This window comes from Castanea sativa, chromosome 4 (assembly GCF_040712315.1).
Source record: "Castanea sativa cultivar Marrone di Chiusa Pesio chromosome 4, ASM4071231v1".
NCBI lineage: Eukaryota > Viridiplantae > Streptophyta > Magnoliopsida > Fagales > Fagaceae > Castanea > Castanea sativa.
Window position 1 is genome coordinate 32,307,773 of NC_134016.1, and position 16,944 is coordinate 32,324,716.

Here is a 16,944-nt window from a genome sequence, read left to right on the forward strand (position 1 = left end):
AATGTATATATATCCAAAACCAAGTTACTACACAAATGTATTCAAAAGCTACTAATTTTTTTAAAATAAAAGTTAATAATTTATATTTATTATAATTTAGAATTATTACATTTTTTTTTAATTATAAAATACCCATATATGTAATGATAAAAATAATTTTGGTAAATAAATATAAACCTACTTTGTTATAACTGTCTTGTGTAAAACGGACGCTCGTCAGTTGTACTATAGTTCCACCACTTTTCTCTGGTACTTTAAAGTCTTCTCACATAGTACGCCACTGCTTTCTCATAAATAAAAAAAGATACTACAGCACAGTTGTAACATCCAATTACTAGATAACAATAAAAACTAAAAAGATAAAGATACAAAATGACAAAACACCAACGTCAAATAAATACTATTATATTTTATAAACAAAACTCCGACCATCATCATCTACTGCTAGCTCATCTCTCCTCTGTGTTTGTGTTTGTGTTTGTGTGTGTGTGAGAGAGAGAGAAATTGAAAGAATAAAATGGGTTACAAAGCTCTAGACCGAATCACGAGGTGGGACATAGAAGAAGCGCTTGGAACTGTTGCAGCAGCGGCTGAGAGAATCCACGAGAGGCTAACGGAGATCGTGAGGAATTACGGACCCGACACGCCGGACACGTGGCGGAGTATCTGCGACCGTGTCCTCAGCCCTGACCTTCCTTTCTCTTTTCACCAGATGATGTATTACGGTTGCTACAATGGCTACGGCACTGACCCGCCTGCTTGGATACCCGACCCGTATTCTCTCTCTTCTCTCTCTCACTCCTCTTATCATTTCAAGTTTGGATATAGTATACTTGTTTCAGTTCAGATGTTCTTGACTTTATCATAATTATTGATATGCTGAGATGTTCATATTGTATGTACTCATGATTTTCAAGCAAATTAGTAGATTAAATTGGGTTTTTTTGGCTTAGAGAATAAAGCAATCTTATTTGGCTTTTTTTCCAAACGAAACAAAGTTTTCAAGGGTCCTACTTAAAACCCACATATTTTTTTCCTTACCACATTGTTCTCAAGAGGCAATTTTTTTTTTTTTCTAAAAAAAATATATATTTATGTCCTTTGTATCAAATTAAAACCTTAGCCTCCACTAATCTTTTTCTCTTCTATTTTAATTTTTTTTCACAATTTCAACTTTCAAACACTTTATTTTTGCTATAGAACCAAATTTTAACTACTTAAAAGAAAAGAGAAATAAATGTTGAATTTTGCATAAATTTTTATGAGCATTCAAGACCATGAGAATACAACTTTGCAAGTATATTGCTATATTTATCACACTTTTATATTGATTTCTTTTCTCAATTTATTTTAAAGGATAAAATTATATTTTTAAATTCTATATATTTAGATTAATCTCTTAATTTGAATAATTGTTATTATTTATGATTTTTTTTGTTTTATTATTTTAATAATATGAAATATATGCGTGTAATCAATAGAGATTAGGGAAAAACCAAATTATAATAATGATTTAGATTCAAATTCTAAACAAACTCATATTGAGGTGTATTTTGCTAATCTTCCAATTGAGTAAATTAAACTATGTATGAAAAAATAAATTAGATTTTATATTATATTAGATTTTTTTGTATGACAATTGCAATATTAGTATATAATTGTTTATCAATTTTGTTATTAACACTGATTAATAATATTTAAATTAAGGCTTTGTTGTTGTTGTATATATAATGTAACTGTGGTACTGTACATATATATGAAATTTATGGTTGTTTGTTATATTCCTAGTGAAAAAGAAATTTTATGGACATAGATTTCCTTACGTGTGACTGCTGGTTGTTGCATCACCAGTGAAACTGCAATCTTAACAAATGTTGGCCAGCTATTGGAGAGGCAGGGAAAAGAGTTTTTGGGTTCAAAATATAAAGATCCCATATCAAGCTTCTCTGACTTGCAGGAATTTTCAGTCTCAAACCCTGAGGTAGTACTAGTAACATAGCAAGGTTGCCTTTATATATTTACTTATAATTTTGCATGAATTTGGATGGTGAGCAATTTCATATATCTAGCTTCCTCTCCTTTATTTGTTAGGTTTATTGGAAAATTGTTTTGGATGAAATGAGCATATCTTTTTCTGTACCTCCCCAATGTATCTTACGGGATAGTCCATTTGGGGAAAGCCATTCGTCATACCCAGGTGGTCAGTGGCTTCCTGAAGCTTTTTTGAATCCAGCAGAGAATTGCTTGAGTTTAAATAGCAAGAGAAGTTTGGAGGATATAGCAATAATATGGCGTGATGAAGGGGATGATATTTTGCCTGTAAATAGGATGACCGTCCGGGAATTTCGTGCAGAGGTTTGGTATGCTACTTTTAATCCTACTCAATTTTTCTGGTTGAAGTCATTGTGATAATTACTATAATTAGGTTGTCCGATGCTAATTAACTTCTTTGAAAAATGTTTTTGATGCTGTGTTAACGGGCACATCTTGCAATCATGGAAAATAGACATGCACTGATATCTGCATGCTGCAAATAGCTTGTTAGTATATTTATATGGCTTTAAGTACATATTGTTTTTGGCATGCCCACTATTCTGCAGTGCAAAATATATACATCCAAATTTGTTCAGAACAACTTATTACAGGTAGTATGGCATCATTGGATGTCATTGTAATAGCCTCTTCTTGCAGACTGATGGTGTGCAATGTGTGTGAACATGCAGCCTGCTTTTGTGTTATGCATACTAAGGTCTTCTCTCTATTTTTCTACACCATATTTTTTGTATCTTTTATCATCTTGTTCTTACTCGGATGTTAAGCCATCATGATTACCTGATTAAACGTTAATACGTATTTTGCAATGATATTTCACAAGTTTTTTTTGATTTGTACTTATCTCTCTAAATTTTGCAGTGCAGATCATGTATGACTTATATGTTACTGATGCATTCATTCAAGTCCTCGTATATGGTGCACATTTATAGCTTGTGTTTTAATTTGCATTAGGGAATATCTAAAATTGAGTTCCAGAAGCACTGCTTGATTCTCACATCTGTTTTGGTGTTGAAAAGTCATGTGTAGGTCAATGCAAGTTCAGTGACAGGTCATATTTAATTAATGCCATGTTGCTTTTTGTGGGAGCATTGATGTTATTTAACATCAGCAAACATAAAAACTTGATCTTCTAATGGCACGATAGCTTTAAGCATTCTCTAATTAGGTGGTTCTAAAAGCTCCATTTTCATCTCATAATTCTGAAGTTTGTTAAGTTATGCTCCTCAAGTTAATGAGTAAATGACTAACTGTATATGTTTAACTGAAGCAGTAAGAAGGCTTAGATGGTAAACTTCTATGGTTAAATTCTTCTATTTCTAGAGTAAATTTGCTGGCTTTATACTGTGGAAGAGTAGCATATTTTTATGTTTTAAGGTTTTCAGAGATGTATTTTTCAATTTGTTTACCTTCAAACTTTAAATCTTTAAACATTTGAAACTCAAGGATTCTGTTGGCACTATAATATGTAGGTTAGTTGCACATGCAATCAAAACACTGGGTTTGGACAAAGGATCTGCAATTGCAATTGATATGCCAATGAATGTCAATTCTGTGGTAACCTACCTAGCTATTGTTTTGGCTGGCTATGTAGTTGTGTCGATAGCTGATAGTTTTGCTCCACTTGAAATATCAACAAGGCTGAAAATATCAGAAGCAAAGGCCATATTTACTCAGGTTATTACTCTTTTCAAACATTTCATCTTGAATTTTTGTTTTTATGGATTTGTCTTTTTCTGAACAATGTCTAAGCAAAAAATGTTTTCAAGTATTTTTTGGAGCTTTTTTTTTTAAATAATATATTTTCTGGAACATTGTGCTTGTATTCCATTTTCAAATGCTTATTTTACTTGAATAAGTTCTCTGCAACTCAAGGCACCTATCTATGAGTTTTGCATTAAGATATGTCAGAGTTCAGTAAGATGATATGTTTATGAGCTGTTGAACTTATCACTTTTGGATCAAGAATGAGCATCTTGTTGAGCCGCTTGTTTTTAGTGCATGTGTCTCAAAGATTTTATGCAATCCTTGCTTCATCATCTTCATTCTTCATAATTTTTTTCTTTCCATTTTGTCAGGATTTGATTATTCGTGGTGACAAAAGTATACCCTTGTACAGGTGAAGCTTTAATTTTTCTACTATATGATCTAACTATCTACTTTTTCTATATGCTTGGACAATCAACCTCACAGTGTTTTTTCAGTCCTGCAGTAGAATTGTGGAGGCTCAGTCACCAGTGGCAGTTGTCATTCCCGCCAGAGGTTCTAGCTTTAGCATGAAATTGCGGGATGGCGACATTTCTTGGCATGATTTTCTAGGAAGAGTTAAACATTTCAAGTATGCACTTCATAGTAATATTTGATTTATGTTGTCTTTTTAGTTTTCAGCAAGCATCTATGCTATATATCTATATATGTCTGTATGTATGTATTTATATTTCTCTTTCTGCTTTGCTTAGCTTCTCCTTAAATTGTTTCATCAACCAGTTAAATTTGTTTTTTTTTTTAAATTTATTTTTATTTTATTTTTTATGTTAGTGTGTTAAATGCGCTTCACATCATATTTATCCGCTCATTAGGTAAAAAAAAAAATCATCTAATGTATATTTTCAAAAATACTTGAGTAATATTCTTAAAACAATCATGTTTCATATCAAATGGGCAGAGAGTGTGAATTTGCTGCTGTAGAACAACCAGTAGAAGCATTTACAAACATCCTTTTCTCATCCGGAACTACAGGTAACTTAAAAAGATAAAGCTTTCTTTATATTTTTTATTTCATTTTTAACATAGCAAAATGGAATTTTCTAGAAGGACCAAATGTTTAAGTGTTTGTCAATTCAAAGGTTTCGAATTTAATTTGGGTGCCAATCTTCATCCTGCATAAAATAAAAATTGGTGCCACAACTTGAAAGTCATATGAACTTTTGAATACTCAAAATTTCTTGATGGCTCATAACTGGGAGGCATTTCATCGTACTGGATGACAGTCTCTTCCTAGTGACTGCCCAGCATGATTTTTTAATATTGGAGTGTCAAAAATATATTGGTTTCAGGTGGTCTTGATCAATTACTTTTTAGCTAGTGCATACATTAGAACAGAATGGATACTTAAAAGTGTATAAGATTTGATAGAGAAAGTATGAATAGGAAGTTTGATAAAAGTAATCTTTAATATGAATGTCTTCTGAACTTGAAGAGATTTCTGCCAGTTGCTTTTAATCTGATGGATATTGTTGTTTTGCTGGTGTAAGTCTGTTAGTTTCTCTCTCAAGTGGGTTTTGACTAATTTGTTGCTGGTTCATTCAAAGCCTTTTTCCTTAATGAGGTCTCATTAGAATTTAAGACTAGCTGAGAGTCCTCTTTGTTCAAAGGGTGCAAATAAGTTATTTAAAAATAATTATAAAATAAAAAAGGAAAGAGAACAAAGGTTGAAGAATACAAACACAAGAGTGGTATAGAAATGAGAAAAATAAATAGATTAATCATGTTCTTGGAAGATTTGATGTTAAATTATGTATTTAAGGAGTTTGCTAATTATCAAATTGACCAGCTTTTAGTGGTACTTTACAAGTGTTTAAGCAAATAAAAGTTTAGCAGAAAGCACCTTGATGGTCTGGAATAAAGGTTGTGCAGCTCTTCTCTTCATTTCTTATCAAGAGGATTAAGAACTAGAGGAAAAATTCTAGCTGATTTGGCTAATAACTGAGGAATCTGACAGAAAAGGTTAACTTTGAGAGTCTCACATCTCTGTATGCAGGAGCATTATTATAGTTTGAACATGTGCATACAGATTCCATCATTATGGAATGCATGGAACCTGTAAGTATTTTTTTAAGGGAAAAATAGAGCACAATTGGGGAAAATAATTGATTCGGTTCCAATACTAAATTAACTCTTTGAAATGCTTAACTGCACTTATTTTCTGTTTTAGGTGAGCCAAAGGCAATTCCTTGGACCAGTGCAACACCTTTGAAAGCTGCTGCAGATGCATGGTGCCACTTGGATATCCATAAAGGTGATGTCGTTGCTTGGCCCACCAATCTTGGGTGGATGATGGGTCCTTGGCTAGTATATGCGTCATTGTTAAATGGGGCTTCCATGGCGTTGTATAATGGATCTCCCCTTGGCTCTGGCTTTGCCAAGTTTGTTCAGGTGAAATTTTGAATTATGTTTAGCTAATAGGCTTGTTCTAAGTTTTTTTTCTCATCTGTGAATTTTCATACTTTTATAACTTCTTAGTTTTACACGGAGTTACCCAAAGCGTTATATTTGTTAAGTGCCATAATATGTCAATCACCTCATTATAGATATGTGCAACTAATATGATGAGAAGGCCTCCAATTCTAACTTTGAGATTTAAGTACATTAAGGTATAAGGTGACAGATTTTCATTTTCATTTTTATTTTTTTTAATTTGTATATTTTTTCCCTCTTGTTTTTGGGAGGAGGGTGGTGCTTTACCTAAATTCACCCAAAATTTAGCTACAAAATTTGTTGTAGCTTAAAGCTACAACTTTACTCAATTTTTTTTTATTTTAGGTGCATTTTGACAAATCTACCATTGGATTACATCTTTTTCTTATATCTTTTATGCTTGCAAAATTTCTAGAAAATTAAAGATCAATTGCTATATTATCAATAAATTGTTTAAATTACAAGTTTTTGTAGTTTAAAATTATACATAAAATATAAGTTTATAGATTATATAGTAAATAATTTCCAATTGACACAAAACTTGACATATGTATTAAGAGTGTAAACAATATTTAATTTAACAGTTAGATTTTCAAAATATGTAATAATATTTATTTTATTAAGTAAGGTTGTAGCCTTAGGCTACAACTAATTTTGTAGCTAAACTTTGTCCAATAAAAAATCACTAAGTTAAAGATATAATAAATATTTAGAGAAAAACTTGTCATTCCATGCATTGATTTTTGACGAGCATGGAAAAGTCATGAATCGGTGCAGTTTTAGCAACATATGAATGCTGCAGCATGCTGTTAAGGGGCTGTCAGAGAGGCAACTTTTACCTCTCCTGTGGTCTTGACCATGTATATAGTATTCCTTAAATTTTCCCTACTTTTGTATGTTTTAACTGCTTTTTAACATCCCCCCCCCTTCCCAAAAAAAAAAAAAAAAAAAACTAATTGGTTGAGGACTTTGAAAGGAAATTTGTGTAACACATAGGATGTTGAAGTAGCATTTATTGCTATATGTTTAGAGGTTCATAACATTTATGCTACACGTTTTATTATTAGAGTATTCTGGATTTGATTTGATTATTTATAATTTTCCCCAAATGGAATACTTCCATGCAGGATGCTAAAGTGACTATGCTTGGTGTCATCCCAAGTATTGTTCGGGCATGGAAAAGTACAAATTGTATGGCTGGCTATGATTGGTCTGCTATCCGGTAGGTTAACTTGAAGTTATGACCCTTCATCTTGTTAAAGTACCATATAAGTGTATGTGCGTTTCTACTTGTGTATTATATTTAGATGAAGTTAGGTTGCGCAACTATGGATTTTTATCCCAAATTTGGATGTTTCAAGCTGTATTTGTAATTTTGAAATGTGGCAGTTGCTTTGGCTCCACTGGTGAGGCATCTAATGTTGATGAATACCTATGGCTGATGGGGAGAGCGTGCTACAAGCCTATCATTGAATATTGTGGTGGCACGGAGATTGGTGGTGGATTTATTACTGGTTCATTTTTGCAGGCTCAATCATTGGCTGCTTTTAGCACACCAGCTATGGGTTGCAGTTTGTTTATTCTTGGCAGTGACGGTAATCCCATTGTAAGAACCAATAACCTTATTTTTAAGGGGGAGAAAGGTTTAATCATCTTGATGAATTTTTAGTTCATCCTTCTTTTTTATCATACTTTAATGCAATGTAATCAAGATAATCCTGTCATCTTTGTCTATTTTAGCCAGAGAATGTACCAGGGATTGGTGAATTGGCACTTGGTCCCCTCATGTTTGGGGCTTCTAATAAACTGCTGAATGCTGACCATCATGATGTCTACTTTAAGGGAATGCCCCTTTGGAAAGGAAGGGTAAGCGAATTCTTCTCCATCTTCATAATAGTTTGGTGTCTAGGCCTCTTGAAGCAGTTGGATTTTCTTATGCAGGTATTACGAAGGCATGGGGATGTGTTTGAGCGCACTTCTAGAGGATACTATCATGCACATGGTCGTGCAGATGATACAATGAATCTTGGAGGTATCAAGGTACAAATAGTGTCTAATGGAATATGATTTGCTTACTGATGCAACGCTATTGTTGAAATTAATTTGACAAATATTTGGACACTTGGGAAAACAATACTTGTTGATGAATTTGAAAGTATTCAGGAGAGGTGCATCATGACTTTCTGTTAGAGAAACTTCTAAATCTTACTGTTTTCTTCACAATTTTGTTCTCAAGATTTTTCTAAATTTTCTATAAAGCATCAATAAAATGTTTTGTTGATATACCGGTACTGTGTCATGTGTGATACCTTTTCACAGGTTGGAATTGTCGTTCATGTTTATGTTCATGCATATTGGCAAGGGAGTGAGTAGAGTGATTTTCTTTTCTTCATTTCTCCGAGTTCTGTTGACACTTAAATTACTATTTTTGGTGCTAGTATCATGCACAAACAATAGGTTGCTTCTAGGTAGTCAAATTTAAGGTTTTTTCTCAAATAATTATGGTCTCCCAACCCCCTCCGCCATTTTTCTTTTGTTGGTATCATGCACAAAATATGGTGTGCCTCCTACATATGTCAATAAATAATAATAATGATAAAAGTATAAGAAAAATCAAGATCTTTTGCTTTAGAAACTATGATGCTTGACCCACCTGCACATTTTTGTGAGATACAAGATATAATGTATATTCTGTTAATGTTGTACTTCATGTTTATTCAGAACACTTGCCTTGTATGGGGATAAATATATTTCTTGGATGTATAACTGAATTACATCTTTATCAATGAAATTATGTGTTCCCTTCTGTTTGGGCAGGTGAGTTCTGTTGAAATTGAACGCATATGTAATGCAGCTGATAACAGTGTCCTTGAGACGGCTGCCATTGGGGTGCCTCCTTCTGGAGGAGGGCCTGAGCAGTTGGTAATTGCTGTTGTATTCAAGGATTTAGAAAACACGAAGGCTGACTTAAATCAGTTGAGGATATCTTTCAACTCAGCAGTGCAGAAAAAACTAAATCCTCTATTCAGGGTATTGATTTTTGCTCTGCACACAGTTGCCCCTTCTGTTAAAATATGTGACACATTTTAGAGAAACATGCTAACTTGTAAACTCAATTTTGTAGGTTTCTCAAGTTGTGCCTCTCTCCTCTCTTCCAAGGACAGCATCAAATAAGGTTATGAGAAGGGTTTTGAGGCAGCAACTTGCTCAAGGTGACCGAAATCCTAAGTTATGAAGAATGGATGTATGTTATTCTTGATGAATTCACTTTGCCCGGTATATTCAGGCTCATTTAAAGTGTAAAATAACCATGTACAAGGGTCTCTATCCCACGAAATATGAACAAAAAATAAACTAGAGTGAATGAATAATGTAAAAGGAGAGCTTATTATATATTGACAGTTTTTCTACATTTTTGGGTGGTTCAAACTCAGCAGCTCTACTCGAAATGACATTTGATGAAAAAAAAAAAATAGTAACGTAGAAATTCTCAGAATATACAAACTAGTGAGTAATGGTGATCTGATTTTGTTCCAACAAGTGAACAACCTAAGCTTATAATGACCATGCGTTAGATAATTTATTAAGCCTACCACCCTAACTAACATTCAAAGTTCACAGAGGTCAGCTAATCTTCACCAACTCCCATATTCGCCAGTGACTTGTTTCTTCAACAAAACCAGGCCAAATTTTTTAAATAACTATGACCATCATGGTTGATTGGATTGAATTTGAACTTTTTAAAGTCCCTCTGGTTTGACTATCTAATGACTCGAGTTTGTTGGGGTCGATTTTACCGTAGCAAATCGAGTTTAAAAGACTCAATTTGCATGAGGTGTGTAGCTGATGTGGATAAAAAAATCCACGTGAAAATCGAGTCTTCAAAACTCAATTTTCGTCATCTTCTACCTTCACTCTTTTTCTTTTCTTTCTCGTTTCTTTCTCCATCTGCCGTCCTTTTCTTTCTCAATCTGCTGTTCCACTCCTTTCTTCCAAGCCCCGAAAACCTAAGACAGTCTAACTGCATCTAAGATCTAACTGCTTCCTCAAAACCTCAAACAACAGCGGTAAAGAAATTGAAGAAGATTTCTACCCAGAAATTTGAAGAAGATTTTGAATCAAAGTAGAAAGGGAAGAGTGTAACCTTCTTGTTTTCTGGGTTGGTAAAGAAATACGAGAAAAGTGCGGTTCTGACTCCACTCGGTGTTCTTCTCCTCCATTGGAGCGGTGGCGAGAAACCACGATCTGATTTCCATCGCTTGAAGTTTTCGTTGCCTGGGTTTGGTCAGAATCGGCGCTTGGGTTTTGCTTCGGCGTTTTGATCTCTAGGTTTTGCTTCGGTGTTTGATTTCTGGATTTCTTCTTCGGCGTTTTGATCTCTGGGTTTTGCCTGGGTTTTCACCTCTGGTTCTTCAGCGTTTTGATTTCTGGGTTTAAGTGGTATAAAATCGAGTCCTATGGACTTGAATTCTATTTGACAAAACTCGAGTCCACGAGACTTGATTTCTATGCCGACGTGGACTAGGTGTCCACATCAGCTACAAATGAGGTTGAAATCGAGTTCAAGGGACTCGATTTAGCATTCCAAAATCAAGTTCAAAGGACTCGATTTGTTATATACCAAATTTGTTTCAAACCTTGACAAATTAATGATATAGTTTGATTTTTATAGTTATTTAAAAAATTTGGCCACAAATCCATGGTTCAAACTTTCAACATTTGAGCGGTAAATTGGAGTGGTAAAAAAAAAGTAGTAATAAATGAATGATTCATAAATATAAAATTAATTAATTAAGAAAACAAATAAGAATTATACAAAGTAATAATTAAAGCAACCAATAACCTATTCCATTCATATTTATAGACATTTTAATGTTAAATTTGACATATCTTCTTTGAATTATCACTTATCTTTTTTTTTTTAAAAGGAAAAAATAAAATAAAGAAGGCTAAATAAGTGGGGTTTATTTTTATTTTTTTTTGAGAAGATAATGATTTATCTCACTAACGAAGAATGAGCTTATTTGAGACAGATTGAGATATGGGGTGCAATAGCATTCATTATGACTTAGATTGAAAGGTAAAAATCTTTTTAATTTGATAAATTACAACCCTTGATAAATTTTAATTAATTAATTAATTTATCATTTTGGACTTGAATTTGATATTGTTTTCAGTTGCATTGTGCCAATCCGGATGACATATAACATTATCTCAATGGGTCTAGTACAATTGGACACTGGACCTTCTTCATTCTCTATCATCTTACCTTCTCAGCATTTTTTTCTCACAATTATTATCTAAATTCGTTTCAAATAAATAGTTTCAGAATTCAGAACTTCCTTTTTTTTTAAGGTTCCCTACATTTATTAAATTTCTTATTTTTTTTTGAAATCAGTCAGATTGAGAAAGAAAAAAACTTTTATAAATAAATAAATAAATATAAAATTTTTATCTTTGTATTTTTTATTTATAATTTCGTGTGACTGTGTGGCTTAAAACCACAGGTCCCCCAAAATATGAGAGCTCTCCCCTCTCCAGCTACCCGAAGGCGGTTTTTGAGTCTTAACATCACATCGCAGCGATAAGAATTAAGAAAGCTTCAATGGCGTCCAATTAGAACTAGGGTTTTGTCTGTAACACTTCAACAATTAGCCCATCATGGCTTCCCTTTTCCTCTCTAACCCTACTACTACTCCTCTCTCTACTCCATTCCTTCCTCCTAAGCCGTAAGTCTCTCTCTTTCTCTAATCAAATCCCCAAATCTTCTCTCTAATTTCTCTTCTTCTTCATTTTTTTTTTCAATTCCTTCCTGCAATTTCTTCTTGCTAAATCAATAAAAGAAAGAAAAACTAGTATCTTATTTTCATTTTGTGGGATTTTGCAGTTTCTTCCGCGGCAATAAGAAGAACCCAAGAGCGCATTTCGCCAATTTTTCAAGCCCTAGATGTGCTGTGGATACACCATTCGGAGGTATCTATACATTTCAATTTTAGAAAATCAAATCATTTTTGTCTTTACATGAAAATTGTTTTTTTTTTTAAAGGAATATAAACTTTAAAGCAGTAAACACTGTTTGTTTTACTGGGATATAATTTTGAGTTGTAGAATTTTCCCGGGAAAGTTTTCTGGTCATGGAAACTATGAATTATCTTGTAAATGTGTCTGTATTAAGGTATGTGCTTGTAATTGTAGAGGAGAAATATGGCTCAAGTGGGGCTTTTCCTGTAATGGTTTTTTTTTTTTTTTGAAATCAATAGTATGTATCTTCCGGGACAAAGTATGGGGATTTTGATATCTGATCGTTTTACAATAAGTTGAGAAGTCCTTGCCCATTATTTTCCCTTGGAAAGGTGTTTGGAAGGTTAAGGTTCCTCCGCGTGTTTTCTTCTTTGTGTGGACTGCTGTATGGGATAGGATTCTTACAAGTGACAATTTGAGAGGTAGAGGGTTGGATTTTGTTGACTGGTGCATTATGTGCCGCTGCAATGGGGAGACGGTGGATCATCGGAAACCTCAACCTTATAGGCCCACTTCCTCACCGATCCATCCACGAACTCAGCCAAAAATATGGGCCCATCATGCAACTCCGTTTTGGGTCATTCCCCGTGATTGTGGGCTCTTCTGTCGAAATGGCTAAGGCCTTTCTCAAAACCCATGATGTCACCTTTGCCTCGAGGCCCAAAATTGCTGCAGGTAAACACACAACCTATAACTATTCCGACATCACTTGGTCCCCTTATGGCCCATATTGGCGCCAGGCCCGTAGAATGTGCCTAATGGAACTTTTTAGTGCAAAATGCTTAGAGTCCTATGAGTACATACATAGGGAGGAAATGAATGCTTGCCTTAGAGACTTGTACAAGTCCTCAAATGAGGTTGTTTTATTGAAAGACAATCTCACAACCGTGAGTCTCAATGTGATCAGCCAGATGGTGCTCGGAAAGAAGTACACTGACGAGACGGTGGACTCGATTGTGAGCCCCGACGGTAAGTTAACTTTGCGGTAAGTTAACTTTGCAGCGGCGTAGATAGTAGGAGAGGAGGATGAGGGCTATGGTTGCTAGCCATGCCAAAGTGAGTGAAGGCCAAGAAGGAGTTTCCATGTGTAGTGAAAGTGTGTATGTGTGTGTGTGTGTAATATTGATAATGGTTTTGGTGGTTTTAGTATATGAAATGGTAGGTGTAGGTCATGGATGTGAAAGTAGTGATGGGTATTTATAGGATAAGAAAGCAAGGGCAAAGTCTTTGTTTTTTTGGTAGTTTGAGTGGTGTGGAAACTGTTTGGTTGGCGTTTTTCATGAAGGACGTCACATTTTGGAGTTACTATATTCTTTAGGGGAATTTTCTAAAGCATCCTTGTGGATATTTCTCGGAAATCTCAATTATTTGTCCTGAATATCTCCCCTTAGCTTCCCATCACAGTCCAATTCTTAAAGCCTTATGAAGTATCATTACCTCAGATCCTAAATAGTGGAAGTGAAACTAATTTACTCAACCCAAATCCAACATTTCATTCCCAAAAATAGGGTCCACTTTATGCGAGATGAAAGTGAATCAACGACAAACTCAAGGAATAATAACCTAAAGCTCATCATTTGTGAACTATCTTGAATATATTCATATTTTTCAAAAACTTTACTTGCCTTCTCTGGTCCGTTAACTTGTATTGCAATTATGGGGAGTCGTATACCATATAACAAAAGTGCAGCATAATCTATTTTACCTTGCAGGTTCTTAGCAATTAAGTGTATATATACCCTCTTATTTTTCAACTTGATTTGCATTACTCCTGTACGTAATTTTCTCTCATTTGTTGGTGGAATGGAAGAGTTTAAAGTATTTTTGTAAATTGAAATTTGTAATTGTTGAGGCGGCATGTTATTTGTGTGTGAACCATTGATAATTTTGCTCTAAAATTTGCAGCTCTTAGTTATATAATTTTATATGCTTGTAACATGTTGCAGTTTCACTTGTTTCTGCAATCTCTCTATACTGCCAAACTGTTGATTACATCAAAAGATGTATCCTAATTTTATTTTATTTTCATTTTTCTATAGGTAATGTCCAAAAATTTCCTCGAACGAGAGTGTGGGATCCTTATAGACGCCTTGGTATTAGCCGTGATGCCTCTGAGGAAGAAATTTGGGGCTCGCGCAATTTTCTTTTGGAGCAATATTCTGGCCATGAGAGAAGTGCGGAATCAATAGAAGCTGCATTTGAGAAAATACTGATGGACAGTTTCCAACAGAGGAAGAAAACCAAGATTAATTTGAAAACCAAGTTGAAGAAGAAAGTAGAAGAATCTCCACCTTGGATTAAGAACTTGCTCAATTTTGTGGAACTTCCTCCAACTGATGTCATTTTTAGAAGATTGTTCCTGTTTGCATTTATGGGTGGCTGGAGTATCATGAATTCTGCTGAGGGTGGACCTGCTTTCCAGGTTTGTTCTATATTTTGTGTCTTGATTTTCAATTTTTATTTTAAATGGAACCTTATAGGAACAATGCATCATTTTTTGGGTCAAAGTGATGTCTTCCCTTCCAATTATGTCCAGTTCTATGAATTGGAGGGCAGTTTCAACTTGCTTGTTCTCTGTAATAAATTACTTTATCCAAATAAGCTGCCTTAATAAAATGTGGAGCAATTAATAACTGCTAGTTTGATGTCATGCAATCAAATGGTGTTCAAATTGTTGAAAACTGGAAAAACCAATGGCATTGCATGGGGTTAATGGATGCCGAACTCGCCTCATTAGGATGACATTATCCTGGTGTAAGGGAAGATCAGCCAACCATTCTTTTCTTTTATTTTATCAAAAAAAAAGAGAGTCAATTTAATCCAATGTGTAGGGTTTTGGGCAGTCACCTTGGTGGACCATCTACTGATCCTGAGGCATATCCAAGCTTATCTTGTAGGAATTAGTATGTTTGTAAAAACTATTTGGGAACAAAATAATTAGGTGATGAGACAGCCCTTTATTTTGAAATTAGGGTGAACTACAATCTAGAATAGGTGGGCTACAGGATTTAGATCTTAGGGATCTTTGATTAAAAAGAAAAGGGAAGCTTTTAAGATTTATCATGGTTTGGAATCTATGTAAAGCAACAAGAAGTTAAACCAGAAGGTCCTGGAAACAGTAATATAAACGGACTTTCTTTGAATATAATGCACCTCAGTGTCATGAGCCAGCATGGTTCAAATTTAAAAGATATATGGCGAGTTCCTTCTGTAGCATGGCTTTGTCTTCACACAGACCTTAAGGATCTCAGATAAACCTTGCTTCAATCGTCAAATGCCTGCCCTCTCTTCTAGACTTGAATATTCTAGGATAATTTTCAGTAATTGTTGATTGTTTCTTCTGCTCCTTTTCTTGGACAATGATAAGAACTGAATTCCAAATCCTTCCCATCTCTCACCATTGCATTAGGATATTCATGGTCTTTCTTTCCCTTCACTTACAGCAATTATATTTTTTGAACATGTGCTATATGGATCGTAGCTTTCTTTCCCTGCCCCCTCCCCCCACCCTAAACTCAACATTAACAAAGTAAAAATAAAATAAAATATCTTTCCACGCAGGTCGCAGTTTCTTTGGCAGCTTGCATTTATTTCCTCAACGAGAAAACAAAGAGCTTGGCCAGGGCCTTCATTATTGGGTATGTTACATGCAAATAGTAACAAAAAATTATCAAATTTCAACCTATTTTCTTTTTCATTTGCTTTTAGATACTGACATGTTTGTTTGCTCCATCACAGACTTGGTGCTCTTGTGATCGGCTGGGTATCTGGTTCTCTCCTGGTCCCCAATATTCCTGCGCTTCTATTGCACCCAACATGGACTCTTGAGCTTTTAACATCACTAGTCGTATACTTATTTTTGTTTCTTGCTTGTACTTTTCTCAAGTAACATTCTGATTACACTATCATCACCATTCGTTTTTACGTGTTATCAGCAAATTGTAGCAAATTGTGGACGAGAACATTCCTTACAACCTTCCTATATTGATTGAATTTTGAGTAGCCAACCCTTTTTTTTTTCTTGTGTATGTGCGTGCAATGATCTGCTGATTTATTTTTCAATCTTTTCATGTTTCAAGTGCACAATTACAAGGCAGAGTTGCCAAGTGAACGATTTGGGAGGAGAATCATTTTCTTGAAACAGCTTACAAATGTCTACTGCCCTGACATTTGAATCCATGGTAAACGAAGGGGCACTTTATGGCCCGCTTGGATGGGAGGGGGAATGAGAGGGAATGGAGGGAAGTAGAGTAGAATTAGCCGAAAATAGGCTAATTTTAGGTAAAATTTACTCTACTTTATTTTACTTTCTTCCTTTCTCCCTCTCAATCCAAACAGTTAGGCCCACATAACTGATGCAAGTTGAGTTGGTAACATGGTCATTTTAGGTACTGATTTCTAGAATTGATTTAGTTAGGATGTATTTGGCCCCTGATAAATAAAGCTCAAACCTTTTTTGGGGGTTGGGGAAAGGGAAAAGTTGCGTTCCTTAAAAACTGTTTTCTCAACGTGACCAAAATTTGGTCATTCCTTCAATTTTTTTTTTAACCTTGTCTATTAGTGGTTCTTATACTACGAATAAAGCATAATATTAGAGCATGAAGGATGGGGTGTAAATAAAAATTTGCATCATCTAATAAAAGATTTTTATATCAGCTTTTTTACTTAAAATTC

The 16,944-nt window shown here is 34.4% G+C and overlaps 2 protein-coding genes across 2 annotated transcripts; both read left to right on the forward strand.

The window, feature by feature from the left end:
* The first annotated feature begins 415 nt into the window (after positions 1-415).
* LOC142631771 (putative acyl-activating enzyme 17, peroxisomal) lies at positions 416-9,661 on the forward strand. Its single transcript, XM_075806082.1, has 14 exons — positions 416-774; positions 1,852-1,981; positions 2,092-2,360; positions 3,525-3,729; positions 4,131-4,171; positions 4,265-4,390; positions 4,718-4,791; positions 5,987-6,207; positions 7,377-7,471; positions 7,639-7,855; positions 7,990-8,115; positions 8,191-8,289; positions 9,067-9,279; positions 9,374-9,661. Exons 1-14 carry the CDS (start codon positions 518-520, stop codon positions 9,482-9,484), a joined length of 2,184 nt encoding a protein of 727 aa, XP_075662197.1. The 5' UTR covers positions 416-517; the 3' UTR covers positions 9,485-9,661.
* A 2,058-nt stretch (positions 9,662-11,719) lies between these two features.
* LOC142631811 (protein CHAPERONE-LIKE PROTEIN OF POR1, chloroplastic) lies at positions 11,720-16,277 on the forward strand. The gene is made up of 5 exons (XM_075806132.1): positions 11,720-11,978; positions 12,137-12,222; positions 14,310-14,692; positions 15,832-15,908; positions 16,009-16,277. The coding sequence occupies exons 1-5, from the start codon at positions 11,911-11,913 to the stop codon at positions 16,157-16,159; spliced, it is 765 nt and encodes a 254-aa protein (XP_075662247.1). The 5' UTR covers positions 11,720-11,910; the 3' UTR covers positions 16,160-16,277.
* The last annotated feature ends 667 nt before the right edge of the window (positions 16,278-16,944 follow it).

Coding starts and splice junctions, on each gene's coding strand:
- LOC142631771 (XM_075806082.1), top strand. CDS start 518: ATGGGTTACAAAGCTCTAGACCGAATCACGAGGTGGGACATAGAAGAA. Junction 775..1,851: donor CCTGCTTGGATACCCGACCC/GTATTCTCTCTC, acceptor TTGCATCACCAG/TGAAACTGCAATCTTAACAA. Junction 7,472..7,638: donor TATGATTGGTCTGCTATCCG/GTAGGTTAACTT, acceptor GAAATGTGGCAG/TTGCTTTGGCTCCACTGGTG.
- LOC142631811 (XM_075806132.1), top strand. CDS start 11,911: ATGGCTTCCCTTTTCCTCTCTAACCCTACTACTACTCCTCTCTCTACT. Junction 11,979..12,136: donor CCATTCCTTCCTCCTAAGCC/GTAAGTCTCTCT, acceptor GGGATTTTGCAG/TTTCTTCCGCGGCAATAAGA. Junction 12,223..14,309: donor TGTGGATACACCATTCGGAG/GTATCTATACAT, acceptor ATTTTTCTATAG/GTAATGTCCAAAAATTTCCT.